The sequence below is a fragment of the Muscardinus avellanarius genome (assembly GCF_963383645.1).
Source record: "Muscardinus avellanarius genome assembly, chromosome: 12".
Lineage (NCBI taxonomy): Eukaryota > Metazoa > Chordata > Mammalia > Rodentia > Gliridae > Muscardinus > Muscardinus avellanarius.
This window is the reverse complement of record NC_137798.1, coordinates 18,201,121-18,217,237: the sequence shown is the minus strand read 5'-3', so window position 1 is coordinate 18,217,237 and position 16,117 is coordinate 18,201,121. Positions and strand designations below refer to the sequence as shown.

The 16,117-nt window shown below is 37.6% G+C and overlaps 1 protein-coding gene across 5 annotated transcripts in view; it reads left to right on the top strand.

Moving 5' to 3' along the window:
* Window positions 1–16,117, top strand: part of FMN1 (formin 1) — a gene marked incomplete at both ends in the record, with an annotated part of 444,359 nt that overhangs the window by 155,969 nt on the left and 272,273 nt on the right. For all 5 annotated transcript variants that reach the window (XM_080708275.1, XM_080708277.1, XM_080708276.1 and 2 more), the window contains one exon: window positions 7,839–7,900. In XM_080708275.1, the coding sequence (XP_080564401.1) occupies window positions 7,839–7,900 (62 nt within the window). The remainder of the gene's footprint in view (window positions 1–7,838; window positions 7,901–16,117) is intronic.

Genomic DNA, 16,117 nt, shown 5'->3' with positions numbered 1-16,117 from the left:
TCCTCATCTGCCAAGTGGACCTTGATATAATAGGGCCTACCTTTCAAATTGGCTCTGAGGATAGCATGAGTTGGTCTGTCTGACGGGCTTAGAACTGAAAGAACACTCACTAATACTATTCAGGCTCATATGAAACTAAGATCAACTCATTCAGTCAGTGATGAAGTGCAGTGTTGGCTGATCCATATCTTCTGTGTTAGTGAAATCATTTTTAATTCCGCCCTTGGCAAACTGGAAGAGGCAAACCTCTTGGCAGAAACACCTAGTGCAAAACACCTGGCAGAAAGGATGTTTTGTTATTGTGAACTGATCAGAAAGAAAGATTTGTATACCACAAAGGGAAGGCCCAAGTAAGGTAAGTACCTGACAAGAAATAGCTGTAATTTTATGGAAGGAAGTTCTTTTATATTTTTCTATTAAACTTTGTAGTCAGGAAGTTTTTGTATTTTCTGTTTTTTCATGTATATGTCCTTTTATTAAAAGTCATACATCAGGCTTCTTTTTGTGGGCTAGGTTATTTTAATTTATCAATTTATACTGAGGCTGAAATGACTTTGAAGGGATCTGCCTTTCTCTTCTTTTCTTACTTTTTCTTTCTTTCTCTCTTCCTCTTTCTGTTTCTTTTATTCTTTCTTTCTAGTGGTAGTGGGGATTGAACCCTGGGGCATTCTACTTTCAAGTTATACCCCAGCCCTATCTTTTATTTTGTTTGTTGTACTGAGGATAGAACCCAGGAGCATTCTACCTCTAAGCTACACCTCTAGCCCTACTTCTCATTCTTTATTTTGAAACAGGGTCTCCTTAAGTTGCGGAGGACCTCACTAAGTAGCTGCAGCTGGCCACAAACTTGCAATCCCCCATCTCAGCCTCCCAAGTACTGAGATTACAAGTGTGCACCACCATGCCTGGATCCCCCCCTCCCCATTTTTACAAAAACAAAACAGGGTCTTGCTAGGTTGATGAGAGTCTCACTATTTGTTGAGGCTGACTTCAAACATGCAATCCTCCTGTCTCAGACTCCCAAGTAGTGGAATTACAGGTGTGCACCACTATAACTGGCTGGGATCTATCTGCCCTTTTTAAGCCCTTAGGTTCAAATTCTCTATTCTTTTTCACAAATTAAATTTTTTAACTAGAGCTACTGGGTACCAGGATCAACAAACACAGACATTTTTGGTCTTGGATTGACACCTCTGCCTTACCATCCTCAATCCCAGAATTTGCCTTGTGCCTCTCTAAGGCATTTATGAACATAAAAACTGGGGAAAAACTGCCACTAACGAGACATTGAGAAGCATCGGGAAGCTACCAATTCAACCTTGACTCATGGCCATTATTATGTAACCTTTATATTCTGTTACATTCTCTTGAGGCCTTCAGAATGAACATCCCATTAGTGAAGACATTAGCTCCTTCCTTCAACATGCTGCCAAGAGGTTCTGTTTCATCATTCTTACTGGGATGCGGGCGTTTCCTGGCCACCTGTAACGATGGTACTGTTGGCAAAAATATTTGTCTAAGGAGGATATGAATCATGCTCTGCTGGATGTTGGCTCTGCAATGATCATGCATCAGTTTGTTAATGAATTAGTCATAACTGTATCTGTCACACCCTTATAGGTAAAATTTACACAAAATAAGTAATTTCAAAATTATTTTATGTCATTTCTATTCAGAAGGTAGGTGCTGTTCCCGATGGGCATCACTTCTGCAAGAAGGTTGGTTTAACTAGCCTTTCTTCAACTACTTTGTAGAAGCTTGAAATTGATTAGGGTCTAGACATTTATCATCACATGAGTCAGAAGTCAACATTTACAGAACATAAAACTTTTCTAAATTATTTTATGCTTTTTATCTTATAAATCTAGAGATTTTCTTATATCTGAGTAATCTATATTTAGTGTATGAAAACTAATATAACTTTGTAAAGTAAAAGCAATTTTTCTTATATTTTATGTAATATATGCAAAGAATTATATAAATAATTTTTCATGGAATACCCATGTAAGATTAATGCTGCTTAATCACAAACCAATTCGATCACCATTCTGATGATTTGCTTCCCTTAGAGTCTTGTCACTTTGATGTGACTAGAACTAGTGTGTTAGTTTTCTGCTACTGTAACAAAACAAGAAGGAAAAGGGTTATTTCCATTTGCTTTTGGAGTTTAGTCCATGACCTCTTGGGCCCATTGTTTGGGTCGCGGTGGCATCTCACATCACGGGGAAATGCATGGTAGAGAGGACCCATATACCTCATGGCTGGGACATGAACACAGAGAGGAGCAGGCTGGATTCCCACTATCCCACTTGAGGGCACCCCTCACCAGGGTCTACCCTCATGACCTAAGACCCCTGTGACCTAAGCCCCTCCACCAGGCCCCAGATTGTAAAGGTCCCATTGCCTCCCAATAATGTCCTCTTGGAATCAAGTCTTAAACATATGGAACTTGGTGAGACAGTGAATATTGCTATTTTGAGGTAGGTAGGTATGAGTGTCTCCAACTTTATTAAAAAGTGCCAAGCATTTTCCACAGTGATGGTACTGGCCCTGTCCTTAAGTGTATGAGAATTCTCATTGCTCTACATCTTCACCAATACTTGGTTTGCTCAAACTTTAAACACAGTCAACACTCTGTGGGTTGTGCATCTGCAGATCAACCAATCCGACTGGAAATATATAAAAGGAAATTTCCTCTCTATTGAGCATGAACAGACATTTTTGTTGTTATTCCATAAAAAATACAACATGCCTACTATTAACAGAGCATTTGCATTGTATTAGGTATTATAAGTAATCTAGGGATTTAAAATATGAAGGAGGATGTGTGTAGGTTATATGCAAATACTAAGCCATTTTAAATAAGGGACTTGAGCATCTTTAGATTTCAACATACATGAGGGTCTGAACCAGTCTCCCATGGATACTAAGGAAAGATTGCATTCCTGACTACTATTGAGAATAGATAGTAAATGCCTTTTTATAGCACCTGTTGATATTTTATGGACTATTTTTAACCTTTTCCTTTTTGGCTTCATTTTCTACAGTTTTTCAGGATTTATCTATGTATCATACTAGATACTAGTTAACTACATGTGTTTCAGGTATATACATTCTCCCACTCCAGGGCTTGTCTTTTCTATAATGTTTTTTTAGTGTGTGTGTGTGTGTGTGTGTGTGTGTGTGTGTGTGTGTGTGTGTGTTACTGGGAGTGGAACCCAGAGGCTTTATACCTCCAGTCTATACTCCCAGACCTATTTTTTATATTTTATTTGGAAACAGGGTCTCACTAAGTTGCTGAGAGCCTTACTAAGTAGCTGAGGCTGGCTGCAAACCTATGAGATCCTCCTATCTCAGCCTCCCAAGTGCGGAGATTAAAAGAGTGTGCCACCATGCTCGGCTCTATAATGTTTTAAGGAAAAAGATTTTCTTAATTTTAGTGTAGTCAATTTATCACCTTTATATATAGAACTTTTTCTCCCTTGCCTTAGGTTATAAAACATATTATGTATTTTAGATAAAATATTTACAGCTTTGCTTTTTATGGTTGAGCTCTTAGTTGACTTGGAACAGATTATTAACATGGTATGAAGCTAGGATAGTTTTACATAAGAAAAAACATTTTTACCAACCCATAGCTGTTGAAAAAAAATGACTATGTAAACAAAGATCTTTAAGAACACTTCTGTCGTATCCCACAACCATAAATTCATGGCATGCTTCTCTGATTAGTCTGTTTGTCATTCCCAAGTCAGTCCCACATCATCCTAATTACATTGTGATAACTAAAAATAATTTTTATTAGGTTATAAGTAATCTTATTCAACATTTTAAAGAGTTTTTGGCTCTTTATTGGCACTTTGTGCTTTTATGCTTTCATATACATTATTTTACTTTTTGGTACTGATGATTGAACCCAGGGGTTTTCTACCTCTGAGATACGCTCACAGCCATATTTTATTTTTTAAATATTATTTTATTTTATTTTATTATGGTACTGAGGATGGAACCCAGGAGCATTTTTACCTCCGAGCTATACTCCCAACCCTATTTTTTATTTTGAAATGAGGTCTCACTAAGTTGTGTAGGGCCTCACTAAGTAGCTGAGGCTGTCCATGAACCACCATTCTCCACCACACCCAGCTTTTTTTAAATTTAAAAATAGGGTTTCGCCGGGCATGGTGGTGCACGCTTGTAATCCCAGCATTCGGGAGGCTGAGACCGGAGGATCGCGGTTCGCGGCCAGCCTCAGCTACTTAGTGAGGCCCTCTGCAACTCAGTGAGACCCTGTTTCAAAATAAAGAACAAAAAATTGGGCAGGGGGTGTAACTCAGAGGTCAAATGCCTCTGAGTTCCATCCCCAGACCCGCAAAAAAAAAAAAAAAAAAAAAAAAAAATAGGGTTTCACTAGATTTCTGTGGGCTTCCTTTATTAAGTTACTGAGACTGGCCTGAACTTGTTTCAATCTTCCAAGTACTGGGATTACAAGCATGCGCCTCCATACACATTTTAGAATGAGCTCCTTAAGTTCAAACAAAGCAAAACTCCTCAAGAAACACTGAAGGATTGTGTTGCATTTATTGATAATTTGGGGAAAATTAGCACTTTTCAATGTCAAGTCTGATAAATCACCTTCTGTCTTTCTTGGTAAAATATTGTAATAAACTTTTAAAGTTCTCACCTGAGAACTTTACATGTTTTTGATGTTTTTTTCCTAGATACTTTTTGTTCTCAGGGATATTATAAAAGTTATCTTTTAAATTTTCTTTTTAAAATAATTTGTTGATAGTATGAAAGTTTTAGTAATTTTTGTTCACATCAGCAATTCTAAGTTCACATATTCTAATACATTACTGTTGAGACTTTAGATGATTCTAAATATACATTGTGAGCAAAAATCTCTATTTCCTCTTTATGATCTACATGTTTTGCTTCTTTTACCTGATGGCCGTAGCTGATGGCCGTAGGGGGAAAAATGATAAATATGAGGTATCCTTGTGTTGCACTGAATATTCTAGAAAAAATGCTTAAAATAATATTTGCGGCAAGTTTTTTTTAACTTACTACAGAATTCTTTCCTTTTTATGCATAATTCTTTGACTTTAACACATGTATAAATTCATGTGGCCATTACCATAGTCAGGAGTGGTAATGTGTTCATCTCTAAAATTACTTTGTGTGCTATAAAATCCCTTTGTAGTCAAACTGTATGACTAATCTCTTCTTTGTCTCCTTATTTTGTCTATATGAGATGCAAGATAAATGGAAGTAAACAGTGGCTGGCCTTCAGAGGCTGATGTTTTTCACTCCATGCAGCTACTCAAAATTATCCATGTTGATGCTTATAGTATTCCAATCTGTGAATGTACAATGCTTTATTTATATATTCATATATTGATTTATCTGGGGTTTTTGGCTTTGAAGATTATTCTACTTTATTTTTCAAACTATTTAACCTCTTACACATCAGTTCCTTTATCTGTAATTGTGATATTAATGGTACCTACATCATAGGGTTACTCTGTGAATGAATTTGTATTTCAACACAGGTGAAATACAACCCTCTCTCCATTTCTGTGGATCTCTGATCTGTGGATTAAGTCAACTACTAATGAAACATATTTGAAGAAAAAAATTAGTCTATAGTGAGCATGTTGGGTGATGTCTGCATGTATATCTCCAAAAGATTTTATCCCATTAAGATGTATGAGTACAATGCACCATTAAAAATTTATTAAAAAATAAAATAAAATTTAAAAATTGTAAAAAAAATCAGATAAAAATCAGTATAGCAATAATGAATATATAATAGTGAACCCAGCCTGGGTTATATTCCTCTTTATATCAATTCAGCCATCATAACTGCATATATTTTTGTACAGTATAGAAAAATAAATATATTTGTACTATTGTTTGTGGAGGAAGGGAGCTATGTAAGCAAGTATCTAGGGCTCATGAAAATTATGACATGACCCTCATTGTATTTCCTAAGTAAATTATTTTTGCTTTAAAAAATGTTTTTCTTGCCATTATTCCCTAAAAAATGGCAGTATGATTATATAGCATTTATGTTGTATTAAGTATGATAAGTAATCTCGAGATTATTTAAAGTATATGAGAGATTGTGCATAGATTGTACACATATAGTATGACATTTTGTGTAAGGGACTGGAGGACTTGTGGTTCTGAGTATCTTTGAGGGGTCCTGAAATCAATGCCCCTGAAATCAATGCATACTGAAGGTTAATCATATTTAGAACAATGCTCATTATATGGTACGTGTTCAGTAGATACAAACCATCATTATTTTATCCAGTATTAACAAAGATTTTGAAGTAGAAAAGAACCTGACAAGACCAAGGACTAGCAAGAAGCCAGTGTTCCTGGAATGGAGTGAGCAAGGAGGGTTGGTACAAGATGATGGAGAGAGGTACTCAGGGGCCAGGTCATGAAGCGCCTCCTGGGCTGCAGCAAGGAGTTTGGGTTACATTCCAGGTGCACTGGGAAGCCAGGGATGAGGTAGGATCTCAGAGGCAGGAACTCTGTATTTTACAGATTACTCAGGCTGACATCTGTTATGTTGGGGGTAATAGTGAAAGCAGAAAAGAAAGGTACTACAGGTACTACTGGAAGGTACTGGTGTAGTCTAGGGAAAAGATATGGAGGTCCGGATTGGAATGGTGGTTGTGGGTGGGTGAAGACAGGTGATTCAACTCAAAGCATGGTTTGGAAATAGAATTCAGAATGGCTGAACAGCTCAGCTCAGCTGAACAGCTCAGCTCAGCTCAGCATGCTCCCCACAAGAGCAGCAGTATGGCCAGTCATAATTATTAATAGCAACCTTCCAACCCTGGTGGGGTTTTCCCAAAGATCTCCCTCCACTTTGGAGTTGGAACCTCGACTTCATGCCTGATTTATTAAATCCACTTGGAGAAATAGCCTGTCTTTTGCATTTTTTAAAATTAGGTGACTGGATTCTTTCCTGCTCATGCTCACAACCCTTAGCACATTTCTGAAAAACCAACCGATGGCACAAAAAGTACATCGTCACGGCATTTTGCTTCATGATTCTTTGCAGCATAGTTTTGTGACTCCCACAAGCTTAGCTGCTTTCTGGGAATAGAAAGAAACTTGTCTCGGCTGCTTCATCCTTAGCCAGCAGGATGGTGGTTTTAATGGTCAGCCGGGTTCCTGTGTACATTGGGGACTTACTGTTGAAATAAACATGATTAGACTCAGATGAAAATTGGACAGGAAATTTATTTTTGTCCTCTCTCCAGCCTCAGTTCACTCCAGAATCTCTTATTCAGATGACAAATGGTCTTGACTTTCTGAGGACATCTAACGAATAAAACCAGCCCTGGGTGCTTGCTTAGCCTCCCATTTAGATGGAGATGTTCTTTTTTTTTTTGGAAACAGAGTTAAAAATAGTGTTCTCTTCTCTCACATAGAAAGTTCCCTTTATTTCCTGCTCTGAACACCTCTGTTTGTTCTCTGTGGGGCCTTCACTCCCAACTTGGCCTCCAAGGAAACACCTGACCTGTTCTTTATCTCGACACACTTATCATGCTTTGTTTTCATTAAGCCCTCTTCTATCTGCATAATTTGGGACTTTTTGCAATCCACTGTTGGCTAAAAGGTAGGAATCTCCCTTTTATCCTGAGCTACTTGAGTATCTGGACCCTGGGGTCTGACATCTCCTCAGGTTAATTTTCACCTGTGAAATCTGTTTTCTTAGCTTGTTTGTAGGGAGGTCCCATGGATCTAGAAGATGCCCCCATGAATTTTGTGCCTCATTTTGTGCTCCTTTGTAACTGGCTTCTTTTGTGATCTTACAGAATACCAAGCTGCTATTTTACACTTGAAGAGGGAGCACAAAGAAGAAATCGAAAACCTGCAGGTATCTTTCTTTGATTCTACTGAACCAGTTATCTGAAAGTTTTCTCTTTCGTGCTAAAGTAATTAGTCCTCTTGTATTGAAGTATTAACCAGTTAGCAATTGTGGCTTGCACCTGCCAGTGGGCACTAAGAGTTTATCTTGGGGATGAAAGCCTTAGATTCTGTATTTAATAGAAGTCTGTTCCTAATTTTGAAAAAAAAATTCCTTACATGCCTTTGGTTCAATTAGAAAAATGGCTATTTTGTTTTTAAAGCAGAGTATGTAGACTCTTATGTGAAGTATTTATGAGTATTTGGGGAGTTATTTTTCCTGTGCACAGGATAAAAGACGTTTGTCCTGCCTTCTCCCACGCATTGTTCATGTCTGCATGTCTCTTAGTGCATCCCTGCAATGCTGCAGACTAAGGCTCTTATGGCCGAGGCCCAGTGGGAGGGAGAGTTGTGCCTGTGCAGAGCCATCTGTACCCCCTGGGAGTGCTGGGAAATTGCCAGCTCGTCCCCTCTGTGAGGCCCGGGAAGACAGAGGGATCTCTTCCCTCATCCTGCTATCTCCATTTTTTGGTGTTCGCTTGCAGTGCTTCTGGCAGGAAGTTCAGAATTTTTTAAATACACTTTCATTAGTGCACTTTAATCTCATAACATAGATTAGAGAGTGAGAGGCATGCATGCACACTGCACTTGGTGAGCTCCTCCTGGTGTCCACCCACTCCTCCCCCTTCCTGCACATGATTATAAGATTGGTGTTGATAATTCTGTATATGAATATAACATCAGAAACTACCAACCTCCTCTGGATCTCCTCCATCACTCCACTGGGGATTCTCCTCAAGTGCCTAGATAGCAACTCAAGCCATGAATCTAGTTTATTGATGGGTGGGTTATCCTCATACTTTAGGAAAGAATAATAGCAAAAATTAAATAAGACTTTCTGTTTATTAATGGTAACCCATTGTTAATTTAATTTATGAAACATCTATTCCTTTTATTTTTAATTAATTTTATTGACAAATAGTAGTTGTGTATATTTATGGTGTAGAGTATGTTTATACACACACACACACACACACAGACACACATTATGGAGTGACTAGTTTACTAACATATATATTACTAGATAGTCTTATTTGTGATGAGAACATTTTAACTCTACTCTTAGCAATTTTCAAATACACAATACATTGATATTAACTAAAGCTGCCCCAATAGATCCCGTGGATTATCGTCGAAGTGAAAGTTGTGTTGTTTGACCAACCTCTCCCTAATCCTTCTCCTCACCTACGACTCCCCCGACCCTTGTAGCCACCATTCCATTCCTGTTTCTATGATTCCTGCTTTTTTCCTATGAGTTCAACTTTCTTAGATTCTATAGATAAATGAGATTTGCAGTATTCACCTTTCTATGCCTGGATTATTTTACTTCATATAGCGTCCTCTAGGTCATCCATGTTGTTGCAAATGATAGGATTTTCTCTTTTTAAAAGTAGAAATGTATAGTACATATGTGTGCATTTTTTTATCTATTCACGCACTGTTAGACACAGGTTGGTATTAAATATTGACTTTTATGAATAATGCTCAATAAGCATAGGAGTACACCTCGCCCTTCAATGTGCTGATTTTATTTCTCTTGGCTATGTGCCCAATAGTCTGACTGCTGGGTCATATGGTAGATCTATTTTTGATAGTGGCTTTACTAGTTTACATTCTCATCAGCAGTGTACAGGGCTTTCATTTTCTCTGCATCCTTGCCAACACTTGTTATCTTTCATATTTTTGGTAATAACTATTCTGACAGGTATGAAGTGATATGTCCTATGACTTTACTTTGCATGTCCCCACTAATTAGTGGTGTTGAGCATATTTTCATATACCTGCTGGCCATTTGTGTTTTTTTTTAGTAAATACTTGTTTCCTCATTTTTAAATCAGTTCATTTGTTTTCTTGCTATAAAATTATTTGTTATATATATGCATAATGCATATATACATATATACACACATACACACACACAAACACACACACACAACACACACACACACACACACACACACACACACACACACACACACACATATATAGTATTGGAGATGGAACCTAGGAGCATTCTAACTCTGAGCTATACCCCCAGCCCTAGTTTTTATTCTTTATTTTGAAACAAGGTCTCACTAAGTCTCAGAAGGCCTCACTAAGTAGTTGAGGCTGGCTGTGAGTCTGGATCCTCCTGTCTCACCTCTCAAGTACTGGGATTACAAATATGCACCACCATGCCCAGCTCTTTATATGTTTTTTATGTCAGCCACTTACTAGATATATGGAAATAGTCTCATTTTCAGTAAATGATAGTATGCTTTTAGAAATAGCTGAGATAGTATGTTGGATTACATATGAAGTCATTGCAGGTAGAAAAAATATTAGGTTAATATCATGGTGTATGAATTTATCCATTCAAGCAGGTTTAACTAATTGAGAGGAGGAAATAAGTATTTTACAAAGAAACAACAAAAAAATAAGTGGAAAAGTACCTGTCTCCTTCTGGAGAAAGAGAGGTGGAGACTCTGAGCATCTTTGTTGTGAAATGTGCTACAGAGATCTCTTTTTCTTTGTTCTGCTGTGAAAAAATTCTCAGCTCTCTCAGATTTAAAATTGATGAGGGATAGTATCAGATACAGATTTATAAAGAGGGTAATACAGAGGTGGTTCTGTCAGCAGAAGTTTTATTAACAGTCAAGTTGTAGGAGTTAACACTAGCTTTCCCTAAGTTGTAGGTCAGCCTGGTGAGTCTAAGTAATATTCACAGTAATAGTAAATGGTTATAATATTTAATTTTGTGTGTGTGTTGTACTGAGCTTTGAACCCAGGGGCATTCTACCTTCAGTCCTATTTTTATTTTTTTATTTTGATATGAGGTCTCACTAAGTTATGGAGGGCCTCACTAATTTGCTGAGGCTGGCCATGAACCTGCAATCCTCCTGTCTCAGCCTCCCAAGTCCTGGGATGACAAACATGTGCCAACATGGCTGGCGCAATTTTCAGTTTCTTGCTCAGTGGTAGGCGTTGTTGTAAGCAAATGACATATATCATCTCTTGTCATCTCTGCAAAATCTTATGATCTTACATCTGAACCTAAGAAAAGATTGCTACATTAGTGAACTTTCCATCACTGTAACAAATATCTGAGATAATAAAAATTTTAAAAAGAAGGGTTTATTTTTGGGTTATGGTTTGCAAGGTTTCAGTCCAGGGTCAGTTGGCAGCGTTGCTTTGGGCCTCTGATGTCCTACTACCCCATGATAGGAGCCATTGGCAGAGTCGGCCTATTGTTTACCTCACAGCATCTAGGAAACAAAGAGAGAAACACAAAGAGGCTGAGGTCCCAGTGTTCCTCTCCAGGGCTTGTCGTCAATGACCTAAGAGCCTCCCATTGGCCCCGCCCCCTACAGTGGTAGACCACCCAGTAGCCACAGGCTAGAGGCCAGGCCTTTACCTCATGGGCCTCCAGGACATTCCAGATCAAACTGTAGCAGCTGGAAATGGAGAGATTAAGAGTAAAAGGAATAGTGTGACCATGGTCTCCATTTAAAATATGATTTAGCCAGGTGTGGCGGTGCATACCTATCATCCCAGTACTTGGGAGGCGAGACAAAAGGGGAGGCAGGGAGAATTGCAGGTTTTAGGCCAGTTGCAGCAACCTAGGGAGATCCTGTTTCTTTTCTTTTCTTTTCTTTTCTTTTCTTTTCTTTTCTTTTCTTTTCTTTTCTTTTCTGGTGGTACTGGGGTTCCTGGAAGCCCTTCTACCTCTGGGCTACACTCCCAGACCTATTTTATATTTGGAAATAGGGTCTCTTAAGCGAGTGAGGCTGGCTCCAAACCAGCGCGATCCTCCTGTCTCCGCCTCCCAAGCACGGGGATTACAAGCGTGCGCCACCACGCCTGGCCTGGGAGATCCTGTTTCAAAATAAAAAATAAATAAAAAAGAGAGAGGTATAGCTTGGAGGTAGAACACCCCCTGGGTTCAATCCCTAGTACCAAAATAAGTAAATAAATATAATTTATACTAAGATATTATTAGCTGAAGCAAAAGTTTAAAAGTGTTCCTAATTATACATTCTCAAATTATTATCTGTTATTTTGATGCTATTAGTAAACTTAAATTCTGACCCAGTATTTTTGATGTACACTTAATTGCTAAAGCCCTGTAGCACACTGGTACCATTGGGGTAGTATACCCAATTCATTTACTTACCTATAGTTAGAAAGTATTCCAGCAGTCACCAGCAGACAGCCCTTGATAGGACACTGGTGTCCCTTTTTCAGTTGATTTATGCTTGGAATATAGAAAAGCTTCTGAATTTTTTTAGATTGATTTTGTATCCAGACCCTTTGCTGAACTTGTCGGTTCTAAAAGCTAATCAGTTCTAAGTTTGTTAATCAGTTCTAAAACTCTTTTGGTTGAGTTTATTAGATCTTCTAAGTATAGAATCATGTCATCTGGAAATAGAGATAAATTCAGTTCCTCTTTTCCCCTTTATATTCCTTGACTTCCTTTTCTTGCATATTGCTCTAGCAAATCTCGAGTAGTATATTGGAAAGGAGTGGTGACAGTGGGCATCCTTGTCTTGTTCCTGATTTTAAAGACATTCTCATAGTTTTTCCTCATTCAATATGATATTAGCTATGGATTGATTGTATTTGCCTTTATGATGTTGAAGTAAGTTTCCTCTATTTCACTTCTCTTCAGTGTTTTTAATATGAATGGGTGTTGGATTTTGTCAAATGCTTTTTCAGCATTTATTGAAATAATCATGTGATTTTTGTCCTTTGTTCTGTTTATGTGGTAAAGAACATGTATTAATTTGTGTGTGTTGAACCAACCTTGCATCCCTGATCAAACCTGGAGAAATGTTTTGTTTTGCAAGATGCAGTATTTTAAAGATTGATCTACTATGAATAAATATCTGAAATATTTTTATATAAAAAGATAGATTCCTAGTAGCTTCTTAAAAATCAGAAATTCTATCATCAGCGTTTTTTGTATGACAAAAACCCACTATGGTTGGTAGTGGGCGGCCACCGCGGCTAGGATGCTTGAGTTCTAGTTTGCCTCTGTTCATTCTGGGCCAGTTAATCTCTTTGGATCCTCTGTGTTTTAGCTAACTTTTGTTTTCTGGGTGATATTAAAGTGCAATAAAACAAGTAGCTTGGCAGAATCACCAACCTGTCAGAAAAGATGCCACTCATAAAGTCTAGACAAAAACCCTCCTGACTGCCCTTGTGGGCATCCACTGAATCACATCCCCTGCCTCTTTCATTCTGCAAAGTAACAAAGTCCCCTCTCGTCCCGAGGTTGGTGAAAGACAGTGGGGGACAGAACTTTTGTTTTGGCTCTCATTCCTTCATGTGTGGCATCTTTGGGAACTTTGTGCCCTGTTAGATTTTCTTTCTTCATTTATAGGTCGTGGAGAAGTAATATGTATTTCAAGATTTCTTCAATCTGCCTCTCTAGAAGGATTTTATGTTTGAAGGGTGCAGGAAAAGAATAAGAATTAATCAGCTTTGTATTTAGCTTTTGGGGAGACCATTTTCATAGAATTTAAGAAAACACTGATTCAATAAACAGAGCACCTAGATTCAGTTTTCTGTTCTATTTTTGACAAAAGATTTGTAGAATTGTTCAGTTTCCCTTCCTGCAAATAGAAACCTTACCACCTAGAATACTTTGACTGGATGGCTGTTTTAGCTCATACTCAGAAAGTGAGGTCAGAAAGTGAGGGAGACTAGAGCTTTCTCTTGTGTGCCCTGCAGCCAGTGTTTGCTGAATACTGCACTGAAGAAAGTGCACAGGGTTTGGTTAGGGTTAGCTGAAACCGGCTTTTCAAAATGTGTAGCAATTGGTGCACATATTCCCCTTGTGTTTTAAAAGCAATAATTTTTATATATTTTTATTGGTACATTTTAATTATACATCATAATGAGGTGCAGGGTGATAGAAGCATACAGGCACACAACAGTGCTGTGCTTTATGTTTATGAGCATTATCTGGCTCATTTTTTATTTTTGGATAATTCTGTGTTTTGAACTTTTGGGCACCGTCTTATCTTCAATGGTTCCAGTTTCTTTTTTCTTTTTTTTTTTTTTTTGAAGATTTAAAGAAGTTTATTAGAAAGATAGAAATACAGAAAATAGAAATACAGCCCCATGCCAAGATGGCATGAGGGGATGACTCGAATGAGTACACCCTGGTTCCAGTTTCTTATTTGAGAAGTTTTTGCTAGAGGTTGTCATTTCACAGCAAGTTTATAATTATTGGGTAGAAACACAGATCAGAAAAACCTGAAGTGATGACGCACACTTGTAATCCCAGCAATTGGAGGCTGAAACAGAAGGACGGCAGTTTGCAGACAGCCTCCTCTACTTAGTGAGGCCCTTTGCAACTCAATGAGACCCTGTTTCAAAATAAAGAATAAAAATAGGGCTGGAGGTGTAGCTCAGAGGTAGAATGCCCCTGGGTTCCATCCCCAGTACCACAAGAAAGAAAGAAAGAAAGAAAGAAAGAAAGAAAGAAAGAAAGAAAGAAAGAAAGAAAGAAGAAAGGGAGGGAGGGAGGGAGGCAGGCAGGCAGGCAGACACAGGTCAGAGCTATGGAGGCGTTTGATAAAACTCATTCTTTCACAGTAAAAATAGCTATTTCTTTGAGGTTGCTTATGAGTTAGGTTTAGAAAAGCAACACCACAGCCCTTCAAATTATAATTTGAAGACAGGAATGATTTTTTTTTATGCTTGATTTCAATGTAAAAAAACTTGAGTTTCCAAGTCTGTGGCCTTGGGAAATTAATCAACTTCTCTGGGACTTGGGTTTCTCAGTTTGGGCATCTGTACAATAATAATCATGTTAGTGATGAGACTTCCTTCCTAGATATGTTCTGTATGATATACCATGATGATACTGATTCTATAGTACAAACTCGGTAAATGTGATTTCTCATTCCTTCTTACCTATGTAAGTCTTTAATTAGGCAATTTGAGTTTAGAGTGATTCTGTAAACTTTTTTGGTTGAGGGTCTCTAACCTCTAACTTCTGTTCTTGGTGGTTTTGTTTCTTGGACTGGAGTATGAACCCAGGGGCATTCTACTTCTGAGATAGACCCTCAGCCTATTTTATTTTTCATTATGAAGTAGGGTCTCACTAAGTTGCTCAGGATCTCACAAAGAGATTTGAGACAGGTCTCAAATCTGTGATCCTTTTCTCACAATCTCCCAAGTACCTAGCTTTCAACATACTATATATATATATATATATATATATATATATATATATATATATATACATATATATATATATACATATATATAGTATCATATGCAATATATATACATATTCTTTTATTAGTGCATCATTGTTTTACATCATAATTGACTTACTTTTAAAGTATGACTTTCCTATGATCTTCCAGCCAGTCTTCTGTCTCTGTTTTCTACATCAGGGTCTTTGAACCAAGCTTTTCCAAAGCTTATTCCATAGAACAGTGATCCTTTGAACTGCTCCTTGACAAAAAAATTTCATGGTCAAAAAATGTTCTTAAAATATCTGATATTTCCTTGTTAAAACTTTACTGTTAGAGAAGAACTATAATAAAATGAATTGTGCATCTCTTTTTTCACCCAAGAAATCCATTTTGGGGAGTGCTGCTCTTTTGTCAATTCATAGAATCTTATCATGACAAAGTACAATCCATACAATGAGTCCAAGTTAAATTCCTTGAGTAGTGCAGTTTCCCTTTTTGTGCTGACAGGACACTGCTATTAACCTTTTAATTATAGGCAACCTGGAGGGAGCCTGTCATTTTTCTCTGTCTTTTATACTACGTAGCAAAATTCATGGCCTATGTATAACATATGGATATATCACATAATTTCTAGTTGAAAAACATTCATACTTTCATCAAATTTTTACTGTATGTACAACTTCTTTTCTAGACATTTAGAATTATGAAGAGTAACTGCAGAGATACAGGGAAAATAGTGAAGTTTTCTGTGTTTTCTAGATAACAAAACACAAGGCTCTCAGAGATTGTGAGTTGGCAGAAGTCCTAGACTACTAAGTGGGGAGCCTGAATTTCAATCCACCTAGGTCTGTTTGATCCCTTTAAGCAATGCAGCATTAGTAGAAAGGATGTAAGATTTAGAATCAGAAGATCTGGATTCTGGTCTCACTGTTGGC